The 13,300-nt window shown below is 45.0% G+C and overlaps 1 protein-coding gene and 1 long non-coding RNA gene across 2 annotated transcripts in view; one reads left to right on the forward strand and one right to left on the reverse strand.

Annotated features, from left to right (window-relative positions):
- The window catches only part of MYO5A (myosin VA), a 106,356-nt gene that overhangs the window by 21,564 nt on the left and 71,492 nt on the right, over positions 1-13,300 (forward strand). The window contains exon 4 of the mRNA XM_063345801.1: positions 3,992-4,136. Coding sequence (XP_063201871.1) covers positions 3,992-4,136 — 145 coding nt within the window. The remainder of the gene's footprint in view (positions 1-3,991; positions 4,137-13,300) is intronic.
- On the reverse strand, positions 1,758-7,837 carry LOC134520451 (uncharacterized). The gene is made up of 3 exons (XR_010072446.1): positions 7,519-7,837; positions 5,679-5,907; positions 1,758-3,138 (listed from the first exon to the last, which is right to left on the reverse strand). It is a non-coding gene; the product is annotated as an uncharacterized LOC134520451 (long non-coding RNA).

The raw sequence follows: 13,300 nt of genomic DNA on the forward strand, positions 1-13,300 counted from the left end.
CCGCACGTTAAAGATGTTGTGATGGGTGGACTGCAGGTGTTGGTGCCGTGCCGCGATTTCCTCACTCTGGCTATTCCTAACCTGCGGATGCTGAGCAGAGCGCATCTGCTCCCAGTCCTGCTCTCAGACCACGGGGGGCTGAATCAGACTTTGCCTCCCTCTGCTCGCAGCCAGCCTTCCTCCCCGTAGGAGTGGGAGATGATTCATACCTACGTCTCATCCCATCATGCAGTCAGAGCATGACTAGAGGCACAGAATAATTTAGGTTGGAAGGGACCTCTGGAAATCTTTGGTGGAGCTCCCTACTTAAAACAGGTCTGATCAGACGGGGTTGCTCAGGGCTTGGACCAGTCAAAGCATCTGAGTATTTGTGTACCTCCAGTGACGGAGATACCACAGCCTCTCTGGGAAGCCCTTGCTAAGTTCTGGTCCCGGCACTGGGAAACCACCTCAGTTCCCCCAGTTTAGACATCGTCCGTGTTTCTGTCCTTAGTGCCCCCACAGCAAAGCTCTTGATGGAGGAATGTTTTTCGAAAGGCCTTTTGAGCTTGTAAGGGGTTTTCAGTCTGAGTTTCATTGTTTTATAGTTTCTCATAGAGCTGGAAGGCCTTTAACTCTTCATGGAATGGGTCTGCCAAAGGGCGTGGGATGGCGGAGCTTGGTTGGCTGTTTTGCTTCTAAACAAGTCTGAAGTGATGAATCTGGGAGCTGTGTGTGGGTTTGTTAGAAACACGTGGAGCCAGGAGCGTGGGGGTTCCCTCCCGGTGGTCCAAGTGCAGGGGAAGGAGGTTGAACACTAACTGGTGACCTGAGGAATGCAGAATGCTGTGGATTTATTCGCTTGGGATGTTGGCACATGTACCTTATGTTGTAAGCTAAGGAAAATAAAGCTGGAGTGTTGGCCTTCGTAAACCTGGTCTTTTGGCCACGGACGTTCACTGTTCAAACTACCCCACCAGTTCCCGTCCTGAGTACAAGTGGCTTCCCCTCTGCAAAGATTATTGCCTTGGAGCTCTGCCTGCGGGAGGAGTTGTATTTGCCTCCTTAATCCGATTCCTGCATTACCCAGGTTAGTTTAAATACCCCGTGAAGGTGGTTTAAACTAACCCAGCTGATTTAGCCCGGAGGAGATTAAAAACACTTTAATCCACCACGAGAACTACGGTAACATTATTCTCAACCAGCAGAACTAGAACTGGGAGGGATGGATGTCCACGGCACTAGAAGTGAATTCAGCCATGCCGTCCTTAGTGTAATATGTCACATGGATGTTAAAGTCTTTAAAATTTCACTTTGAAGTAATCCAAGCTTTTAAACAGAAAACCTCCTGATTTCTTAATTTCACGTCAGCCTTTCACCAGCAATTCAGAGGTGATTTATAACATGGCTTTACTATCGGGACTATGAAATGAAGGATTAATGAAGGAAGTTGCAAAGTTACAAGGGAAAATGTGAATGCTTACATGGAAAGACGGCTCTGGCTGTGACGAAACCTCAGCGAATACTGCTGGTTAGTCCAGATGTGCAAAGTACTGCCTGCTGTGCAGGAGGGCGAACTTTAATTTAAATGAATATGTTAATTATATTAATATCCTGTTTGTCCACAAATGGATGAATATGTTCAAGATAAAAGAATTAGCTAAGAAGAATGGCAAAAAGAGTAGCCAGGGTTTTATTTAGTGTAATTGTAGGAGCAAAAACACACGTAAACTTGATTTGGGAAGGCCCATGATGTTTCTTAAAACAGCAGTATGAAGAGAACTTCTATATAAATTAATCTGGATTATAGTCCTGTGAGACAGGCTGATTTAAAAGTTCTGTAGAAAGCATATAATTCCTAACTCAGTTGATTTGGATATTTCCATGTGGCAGTCGCTCGCAGATTTTACACATCACTACTGAAGTTAAGTGATTTAATATGCCGGAGACTTCTCACGGGGCTGCTTGTTTTGAATTTCTGAAGGGTTTATTTTTGCCAACATAGCCAAAAGCAGGAGGGAATTGTCTGAAGCCTCGCACAGCTTTCTTTTAATGTCTCTTTGATTAGACGTGCAAGCCTGGGAGGCTCGGCTCAGCGGCGCACCCTTACTTAACTTTTTACTGCTTTTTCACAGTTAGAGAGGGCAGATGTTAAATACCAACACTGAACGCATTCCTTGCGTCCGCTAGTACTGAGGCCCCTTCCCCTCCCTAACCCTCCCTCTTATTTTTTGGCTCATCCCTACAGCATTAGAGCTTGGCATAAATTTTTATAGAGACTTTTCACTCGAGCTCCTGAGTCATTTTGGTGAAGTCATGGCTGATGGAAAAACACTGACACTCTCTTTACCTGGGCGTGTCTGGCCATAAAACTTGCGATATATTGGAGGAAATGGATCAAGGTCTCTCGAATCTCTTTGTGAAAGGTATTCTATTGTTGTTTAGTGTTTTTGCTATGGCTTGTGCTTGATCCATACACGCATGCCAGGATTTAAAAATGGGACGATGCTCCCAGCAGCCATGCCAGGCTATAGGTGCCTTCACTTCTCCTGGCTTTTCCATGGAAAATTTCGGAGGTAGACATCACACCACCGTAATCTGGAATCTGTGCTGAGGAAGTGTGCGTGCACGTGTGAATTCTCGAGTAAATTTAGAAGCGAGTTGACCGCCGTGGGAATGGTCCTGGTGCAGGTTCTTCAGGGATGGTCTGTGCAAGGAGCATGTGTGCAGCATGCTTGCTACAGCCAACGTGCAGCCGTCTGTGCCCGCATTGCCGCTTTTAGGCACCAAAATACATATGTAAGAAGAAATTCCATTTTTTAAAATGGCCACAGTTAAAATTAGAGTTTCTTTTCTTTTTCTCCCACCTTATCCCATTGTCAAGGTGAGGAGGAATGGAGGAACGTCAAGAGAGCAGAGGCCGCCCGGCACGGCTGGCTCTGGTGTGGCAGCGATCAGTGCTTTCACCCCTGCAGGGGCACACAGGCATTCCTTACCCGTTGTAAACGCTGCAGGAGGGAAAGGTGTACGTAATCTTCGGCAAATCATCCCCGTGGGCAGAGCATTCCTTGTTTCTCGTGGAAAAAGAAAATCATACCAAAAGCCTTGGAGATCCCCCTTTGTGGCTCGGAAGGGTGTACGGAGTAAGACTGAGTTGTCCTGTGCAGGGAGAGTAAAGGGATGGCATGAGTTTAGAAATGCTGTAGTAACGAGCAGTGTTTAAAAAGGCGGATACGTGTTTACCTGGGATGGAAAAACTAGAAAATGGAAAGTGTAAGTACTCATACAGACAGATGCATAAGATGAGGGTTTTTTGGTGCCTTCTAGAGTTGTAATTACTCAGTTTCCTGACATGACTGTGTACCGCTGTGTATCAGCCCGATGAGATGTGTCTACATGGATTTTTTTTTTTTTTGATCCCTTTGAGCAGGAGGTTGTCCTGCCTGGCTGCTAGAGATGCCCTGGAATCCAAATTGCACCATGACTCTCCTTTGCCGCTTGTTACGAAAACTGAAGATGTTATTCCTGGGCGCAGCATAACGGCTGAGGGGTTAACACGCTTCACATATCCAAACTGGCAGTCGGCGAGGCCGCGTAATCGTAGTCATTCACAAATCACGTTATCATTTGTAATTTACAGTAAAACACAGGGAAGTACAATGCACGTTCATTGGTTTACTGCCCTGAGCAGGCCGTATTTCAAGTCCATACACTCCGAATCTGGTTGTTCCGTGCACGCTAACTTTAGAAAAGGTGGATAGAGAGAAAAAGTAAAAAGTTGTCCCTGATGTGTTTCCTAAAGCAGGGTAGAAGTAAGCTCTTGTGACACTATTTGTATGCAAGACTGTGGTCAGAATAAATATTTGTTGGAGTCAGTAATATCAGATCCTTATTCTTCTCTAGTTAATATTTTTAGACAGGCTAGAACAATAGTGGGTGTTAAAGCCATTTTTTGGTTTGTTTTCTTTTGAAACAACTATTAGTAATTCCTTTTGTTTCATTTCCTTTGTAGGTATTGTCTTAGTGGCCATAAATCCTTATGAACAACTGCCTATCTATGGCGAAGATATCATCAACGCGTACAGTGGCCAAAATATGGGGGATATGGATCCACATATCTTCGCGGTGGCTGAAGAAGCATACAAGCAGATGGCCAGGTTTGTAGACCACTAGTCCTGAATTCATTGTTTTTCTAAAAGGAATAAGACTTAAAGTTTCTGGCCAGTGGCCTTCACTTTTAATTTATGCCTCATATAAATATTTTGTAAGATCTGTCTTCCATCCAGTGTTTTAGTACGTTTCACTAGAGGGTAATTTGCCTAAGTTAGCGAACAGTAAAGCGTTACCAATGCCATGGGGGGATCATGGCCACTGACAGGCAACAGGAATAACCACAGATCTCGTCGGTATTTAGGTCTAAAATTAGCCCAGTGCTTTATAAGATTATGTTGTTTTATTTTGGTTAGCAAAATGTGGAGATACTTTTTAATCATCGGTGGATTTTTAAAGATAAAGGTGCCAGATTCTTAACCATTTTGTGTTTATACGTGATACTGACAACAGAAAAAAAATCACTCGGCTTATGGGTGCTATTATAGGCTCCTAGTCACGTCGGTACAGTCCTGGCTACGTAATCTGCCTGTGGCTGTCGGTGACTCGAATTGAGAGGGAGCAGATACTGCACGGAGTGCCTGAAAACGGTGTCTCCAAGGACACTGTAACAGCTGTGCAGGAAATCCTCTTTTCTTTAAACATTGCACGAAAATGAACTTGTCACCCAAGGAGGTGGTTGGTAGAGACTTCTGCCCCTTCACCCCAAGAACCTGCTTGAACTGAGAACAAGAACCTGAGGAGCTTTTGAAGTATTTTGTGTCTAGGATAAAGGTCTTTTGGGGTGCTCTGTGGAGCAAAGTGGTCCCTGGTAGCTTCCCTGATTAGCTGCGAGCTATTGATACGGTTTTCCTGGTTGACCATACAGTCCATGATCAAATTAATGAAGTAAAACAGTGGCAGATCTCTGGATTAACTGCAGTGGCCCTCCAGCCGTACTGCAGGAGGGGGAGGCAAGGGGAGAATGGCTTGAAAATGGTAAAAGGTTCATCTTTGAAACTAGCTATCTGTTCATTTAAGGATCCGTATAAGAGCAAGGGTGAATAAAATGCTCTGTATGCTGTGAAGTTAGTCAGCTGCGTACGTGAAATGGTGATTCATGGTACCCACGTAATAGATAATTTCAAAAGAAAACGGTACAGTACAGTGCAACACTTCATGACTTAGAGTAATTTCGAAATAGCCAGCGTTTCAGAAATACCTTCCATCTGCACTGTTCACTGGCAGAAGTATTTGCCTTACTTCCTTTCTGCAGAGAAAATAGATCTATAGTCTGGTATGGGAACATAAAGGCAAAACTGCGTGTTATGGCAGTGGCATCTGCGTTGTGGCTCTTTCAGTCTCGCTCACTGTTTTACAGGTCTAGATCACTGTTGTTTTAAGCAGATGTGCTGCTCAAGTCCCTCTAAAAGCTCTACAAAATAAGAATTTGTTAGCCTTATTTGACGTCTGCGGCACGGTATAGTGACCTCCCGTTATGTGTCAGTGATGGATGTAATCCAGATTCCCAGAATTTTTGTTCTTAATGTTAACAAGTGGAAGTAAGAGGCTGGAGGGGGATCTCTAACGACTGTCTGGAGCAGGCTTACCTCTTAGCTGCGTTGAAATTTCCAGTTGCCGGATCGCCTGTATTCCCTGTGCTTGCTGGCTGCAGCCTGTGCAGTGGAGATGGCTATCTGCCACCGTCTGCATCCTCTGCCCTCGGAGGAAGACTCAGAGGGCTGAGATTTTGGCTAGAGTTTCTGCTGTGGTTTTTTGCTTTTTGTGTTAATTGCCAGCTCTTCAGCTCTCGCTGCACCCTCCAGCAATTCCGCTGTCCTGAATAACAACAAATAAGATGTGGTAGAAGTTCCTTTTTGAAACAAATGATGAGAAGTTACGTAAGCATGGAAATGATCTTAAATAATCCTTTTGCATCAATGAATTAATGCCTTTGTGTGTCTACAACGTGTTATAAACAATTTGTTGTTCTTTTGTGAATAGCTGACAGTACTTTCAGAGGTGCAAAATGAAATCTGGGCATGTCATGAAAATGAAAAAAATTCCTCTACACTGACATAACGATTTCATTGTTTATTTCATTTCCTAATGTTTATTTCCTTTTCTCTCTATTTTTTTCTTGTTTGTTTTTAAGAACTTTTTCTGTCATTTGGACATACTGGGTTTGCTCATTGAACTTCATTTTCTAATGCTGTTTCCAATTCCTTAATCAATTGTCCTGCCCATTAACTTCAGTGATACTTTCTACACTCTGAAGGAATCACCTTTTAGTCCTGAATTATGAAGTTAAAGAAGAAAATGCACAGATTTACATTTCTGCAGCTGGTTATTCCTAATTGTCTGTGACTATTTCATTAATGCTTTAATAATTGCACTGAATATTCATATGGTAGATACTCATATGACATTAATCTGCATTTATGCATCTAATTGGTGAGATTTATTTTTCTGTTGTTTCTAGTCTTTCCTAACTCCATGTTTAAATTATCACTGGAATAATTGGTCATGATGCTCCTATCCATAAGGCTTCAGCGAGCTCTTCTAAATATTTACTCCTTAAGTCTTCTTGTTAATTTATAATTTAATGACGTAGAATTTGTTCTTGCCGGCTTCATTACTGCATCTGCTGTGGCTGAGAAACTCTTTCCGTGCGCATGGTTGTAACTAAATGATCTCTGTGGTCTTCTTCAGCCATAGAAAATGCCCCGTGACAGCAATCAGGAAAGCTGGTGATTACACACTAAATACTTGCACTGTGTCTTTGGGAAAAATACAGTGCAAAAACATTGACTGCTGGAACGACGGGGATGGAGCTCACATCTGGCTTGTGCATGAGAAGTGATGCTCAGCGACTGCTCGGGGTTAATTGCAGCACAAAGCAGCACATCAAGACCCCTCCGCGTGTGGGGCGTTCTGGGTAGAGCGAGCCGGGTGGCGTGGCGTGGTGTGGCGTGCGTGGGCTGTGGAGGGGTGTGCCCCTGGGCACAGCCAGGATTTCCCCTTTCAACGGCAGATCTGTTGCCAGTTTCCAGTAGAACGTTAGTGAAAAGGAATTACGGGTCTTTTTTTACCCGTATCTGACAATCAGTGATTGCTGTTTGCTCAGGAGCTTCTTGTCTTTTCCAGCGCAGGAAAACATGCACAGCTCTTCTAAGACTAATCTCATTTTTGATTATTATTTCTTTTCTTTCTTTTTTTTTTTTCTTCTTTTTTCCCTGCTCTGCACTCTCGGCTTTTATTCCCACTTCTCATCTGTATCTCTGTGCCTTTTTTCTTTTCTCTCTCCATCTCCTACAGCTCCTCTGCCCAGACTGGCAGCTTCATTCCCAACACCTTCCCTCTGCTGTGCCCAAAATAAGCCATGAACTAGTTTTACAGCTGCCTTTAAATTGTGTTTTAGCCTTAGGGTTACGTACACCTCATACTTACCAATAGCTTCATCGGTTTGGGTTGTACGATGCTGCAGCCGGCAGGTGCGAGGGTTCCGGAGCAGATCTCTCCCTCCTTCCGAGCAGGAGGAGATCCAGGGGTGAGGGAGCAGGATCGGTGGGAGGGGGACCTGTCCCAGGGGCTCCCCCCGCCTCAGGGCGTTCCTGCAGAGCCCTCTGGGGGCTGCTGGCGTTCTGGAGGAGCACAGCTGTACACAGCTGGAACAAGGTGTGCTTTTGGGAAGAGCTGGCACCTGCCTGCCCGGGTCTCTCTCTTCTCAAGGGTGGGCAATGGTTCATGGATAGCTTGCTTCGCTTGAGCAAACGTATACCGGCTCAGGACAATGTTTAAGGCACACAAGTGATTTAAAAGCAAGTAAATTATTATTGAAGACCTTATTTTTGTCTCAGAAATACAAACCACAATGTCAGCACGTGGGTGTTTGCGTGTGTTGGACCCTTTGAACTACAATGCATACCACCTTTGTAAGTCAGCATTTACAAATTATTAACAAAAAAGAAGTTCAGTCTTCACAGTTATCCCTCTGTGGTAACTATGAAAATTGAGGCAAAGCATCAGTTGGCCAGTAGTCAGTTTTTTGGTTTTTTGTTGTTTTTTTTTTTAACAGTAGCAGTTACAACTTCAGTGGGAATTATAACCATCAGCAGGTGCAGCTCATTTTCTTTGTAATATTTGGTACAAGCCTCCATTTTTAACTGTATGGTTTGCAGTAAGTGTTGATGATTATGCTCTTGAAACTGTTAAGAATTGCATTAATGTGTGAGACTTACGATTATCAGTTTCCTAACTCTATTAGGGAAAGAAGTTCTAAATCACTCTTACACAGGATCCCTTCGCCTGCCTAGTAAGGGTATATTGCAGTAATTAAGATAATGTTGTTTTTTATCAGCACTTTGTTGGTCTGGTTTGTTCCATTCTGCTTGTCATTGTTGACAGATACAGCAGAGTTCAGTGCTTTTCAATTTAAGAAATTAGCTTGGAGATTTCCTTCTGATTAATTAGTAAAGTTGTCTAGCAAAGTGCAAGTTGAAAGTAACAGAATTACATACTGATGAGATCCCTATGAAACTCTGTGAATGCCAGGACAGAAAGCAACAGTGTTTAAAGCATCAGTCTCCAAAGTTTTGCTTTTTCTGTTTGGACGAAGTACAATGATTTATTCAATGTTGGTGCGTATCTTTTTCATTAAATTACCTTTAATAAGTAGGCTGCCTCTCTGTTTTGTCAGATTTTCGGCATGTGGCTGATGGCTCTCAGCTACAGGAAGATTTTTTTTCCTGTTCGTGTTTGTTCCAAAGGAACTTGGTGAGCTGTTGAGTGGGTGTTTTGAAAGCACCTTGACTGACAGTCTCCAGCTATCCCAGGCATCCCAAGATGATGTCCTCCTACAAAAATGCACATCTGATCAGCTGCTGCTTCGCTTCCGAGCGTCTGATAAAGGGATGCTCTATTCTCCCCTGGCAGAAGTCGGGGGGGGGGGATGATGAACAGCCCGTCACGGGTCTGCATCCAGTTATGCAACGAGAGCCTGCTGTGATGGGCATCGCACGAACCTATGAGGGCTTCAACTTAGGGCTTTGGCATATGACTTTCTAAATGAAATACTTACCTTGAAAAGAGGTGTCCTTTTGGGGCTCTGTTGTTAGAACTGGAATGAAAAGGGCAATTGTCCTTTCTGGTGAGAGCAGATGATTTTGCAATAGTCTCCTAGGCTTTGGGTCTGGCGTGTTATGGTGTTACAGGTACAAGAGAGCAGATGGGGTATCAACTTGCTGGAACGTCAGGGGCCTACTTGTCCGAGCAGTGATTATTTTTAGGCAACAAAAGGGTTAAGTCTGGTCATAGCTGGAAGCTGGAGTTCATGTGAGGTGTCCTGCTGGTAGCTAAGCAATGAGCTTTCCTAAACTATTGCAGGAGTGACCTCTGACTAATCCCTAGATAAATCAGTTGCATAGTGCTGGCTCATCTTTGTGCTCCTCTGGAGTGCAATCTGTCATGATTTTGCAGCGTGTGCTGACCTCAGTTTCCTTCATTTGTATGTGTCGAGAGACGTTACCGTCAATTCATTATCTTCTCACCTTTTGCCATTTTTACAGTCAAGAGCTGTGTTTCCTGGATACAATTAACATGGCAAGTGGTATGATTTGTTAAATTAGAAAAAAACCCAACACAGTACATCTGCTGGTTTTGAGAGAGTTGCAGAATGTTTTTACCAAGCTGTTGTTGTTGAAGACCAAAAGATGCTTAAGAACGTGAGGTGTTTCGGAGTGGCTGAGTTTGCAGATGGAACAGACTCAAGAGAATTCAGGTTATGTATAATAGTAATATTTCACCTCCATGAGCAGATCTCAAAGTCCTTTACAGAAGAGATCAGTATCATTATTTCCACTTTGTAAGTTGCAACAGACATGGGGAGTGAGAGAGCAACTTTGGCGAGCTCACCAAGATGACATAGAGCCCCTGAATCAAAAGTCCTGGTCCGGTTTCTGATGACTCGATCCCACCAGCTTGACAAGACAGTATGTGAGAACAGAATATGTAATATGTACTGCAGCAGTTAAATGGCTTTCCTGGTAACATTCTCCCAAAGCCAATTTATTTTCAATATACAAAACTTAACATGCTATGTTTTGTATGCCTTCGTCTCCCGCAGCATTAAGGGGTCTCTGTGCCAGGTAACATGTATTGCATAATAATGTTTGCTTTCATGGAAGGCGTGATGTTTTCCAGGCGCTTTATAGGCCTTCACCAAAGTCTGTCTCCTCTAATGCTGGTCTATCAATTTCTGCTTGTGTAGAAGACAAGTAAGGCAGAGATGGTGTGCTGTGGCCGTGCCTGGTCAGCCCAGAGCTGAGCTTCCAGCCCCTGGTCCTGTGCATAGAACGACATCTTTGCTCCAGTGGCTAAAGAAGATGTCAGTGAGAAACGCTGTTAGGCTTAAAAAACCAGGTAAACTGGAAATATATTTAGAAATGTGGTTAAAGAACATGGTTTGTTGGATGAATGTGTCATGCCTATTAAAAATGAATGATTTTACAAAGAATTAATTTACTGCTTAGTCAGGAGCAATTGCCGTGACTCAAGGTGCAGCTGAAGGTGTCTCCGAGTTGTTGGTGCGTGGTGTCTCTGCGGAGCGGGATGTGTCAGGTCAGAGCATGTTAGATCCAGATAGTCAAAATAAACCGATGGGTGCAGGGTGTGCCGGTGGAGCAGACCAGGAAACGGGGCTGCTCTCCTGCTCCTGGGGCACAGCGCTAGGAACTCGCTTGTTCTTCTCTTCCCCCTTCCCCATCACATCAGCACAGAATGGTTCAAATCACTTTAGTCTCTAATAACAATAACCCTTAGCGCTTACTTTGCACATTCTGGGTGTTTTGCGAAAGTTACCTCATTAATCCGCACAACAGCCCTTTGAGGGTGGAAAAAATAATTATCTGTGTCAGGCCGCACCTTTTGGGATGTGCCGATGCAAGTGAATTTGGAGGCTTCGGCACTGGGAACGCCGGGATGCCATGGCTCCGCAGGGAAGGAGGGGCTGTGCCTGCTGCACAAAGGAGTGCTGCAAGGAGGAAACTTTAAAAATGGGGAAAGGAGGATTTCTTGCAGTACAGGTGAAGGCAGAGCACTGGGGTGGTGTTTATTGGCGCTGCCGGGTTGCTTCTCCGCAGGAAAGTGGTGGGTCTGTGCCAGCCTCATGAAGTTCAGCCAGGCCAAGTGCAGGGTCCTGCATGTGGGTCGGGGCAATCCCAAGCACAAATACAGGCTGGGCGGAGAATGGATGGAGAGCAGCCCTGAGGAGAGGGGCCTGGGTGTGTTGGTGGACGAGAAGCTCCACACGAGCCAGCAATGTGCGCTCACAGCCCAGAAAGCCAACCCCATCCTGGGCTGCATCCCCGGCAGTGTGGCCAGCAGGGCGAGGGAGGGGATCCTGCCCCTCTGCTCCGCTCTGGGGAGACCCCACCTGCAGTGCTGCCTCCAGCTCTGGGGCCACCAACATGAGAAGGACATGGACCTGTTGGAGCGGGGCCAGAGGAGGGCCGTGAAGATGATCAGAGGGCTGGAGCCCCTCTGCTGTGAGGACAGGCTGAGAGAGTTGGGGTTGTTCAGCCTGGAGAAGAGAAGGCTCCGGGGAGACCTTAGAGCCCCTTCCAGTACCTAAAGGGGCTACAGGAAAGATGGGGAGGGTCTTTATCAGGGAGTGGAGCAATAGGATGAGGGGTAACGGTTTTAAACTGAAAGAGGGTAGATTTAGCTTCGATATTAGGAAGAAATTCTTACTGTGAGGGTGGTGAGACACTGGCCCAGGTTGCCCAGAGAAGCTGTGGCTGCCCCATCCCTGGAGGGGTTCAAGGCCAGGCTGGATGGGGCTTGGAGCAGCCTGGTCTAGTGGGAGGTGTCCCTGCCCAGGGCAGGGGGTTGGCACTAGATGATCTTTAAGGTCCCTTCCAACCCAAACCATTCTGTGATTCTAAGGTGACCTCTCAGGCAGAGAGGCTCAGCAGCTACGTAAAGAGAACAGAAAGATGTGCTTGTGTTATGCGGGCTGTAGGAAGCAGTTGGAAAGTAATCGGACAAAGTTGAGGTGCTTTCCCATGTTCAGGAGGCAAAGCGCCAAATCCAGATACAGGGGATAACGGAACTTATTTAGGGCTGCAATGAATTTTGTGATTAAAATCGTTTGTTCAGAAGGTTGATGAAGGGCAAGATGCTGCGAGATGTGCCAGGGAGGCTGCCCGGACCTGGCTGCTGCCGTTCTCAATCGGTCCGAGAGCGTTAGAAAACTGCTGAATTAATTCTTATTTATTTATTTATTTATTTATTTATTGAACAGTTAAATTACACCTCTTTGAAAAGCAAATTCTGGCTTTGTAGAGTTGCCAATTTTTAGGATGGCTCCTAGCAGATGCTGCGTGCCTTGGGCTGAGTTTCAAAGGGCTTTGCGCTGAACAAGTGCTGCTGAACGTGTTCAGCCTTGTTTGCTGCCACACACCACCACGCTCAGGCAAAGCTGAAGCTAAATATATTGCACTGACTCGTGTTAAAGCTTCCAGGGGTGGTGGGTTTTACAGCTGCCTTTCACTGTAGGCTAAGTGTAAAATCCAATTTTGGTCTTTGAGTAAAGCAAATAACGGTACCAAGGCAAGCATCGCCCAGGTGTGGAGCCCCATTGCCCAAAGAGGGGACCCGGGACCTCCCCTGGCAGGGGACTGTGGAGGGCAGGTCCTGGGGAGAGCACGGGCTGCTGAGCTCTGCCAAAATAATCCTTGTCTCTCTCCCAAACCACGTTTCCTGCTGGAAAAAGAAGAGTGTTCTAGGAAAAAAAAAAAAAGGACGTATTTTGGTTTCACGTTTACAATCACCGGTATTTTTAGGGAACGCTCTATTTCAACATTTATTGAAGTCAGACCTGTTTAGTGAGCCTTCGGGTGAGGTGTGCAAAACCTTATTGTTTCATCTTATAGCATGGATTTGTCCTTCTGGGGCTGGGAAGTTCCTTCCTGAACTTCTTAATTAGTTAATCCAGCTGCTTTCTGTGAAGCTCACGAAACATTCGATACTGCAGAGAACTCTTAACTTTATGATGAAAGCTGATGGATTTCGCAAGAAAGGAGTTTAAAATCTTTTCTGTGGGTAATTATTCCAAGACCAAATAAGCTGTTTGGAATGGGTGGAGCATTAAATTTCTTTCTCTATTCCTATAATATAACATCAATACTTCTAAGTTACTTGGGTGCATCGATAAAGCAGTTACAATGGTATT

The sequence above is a fragment of the Chroicocephalus ridibundus genome, chromosome 9, assembly GCF_963924245.1.
Source record: "Chroicocephalus ridibundus chromosome 9, bChrRid1.1, whole genome shotgun sequence".
In the NCBI taxonomy this organism is placed as follows: Eukaryota; Metazoa; Chordata; class Aves; order Charadriiformes; family Laridae; genus Chroicocephalus; species Chroicocephalus ridibundus.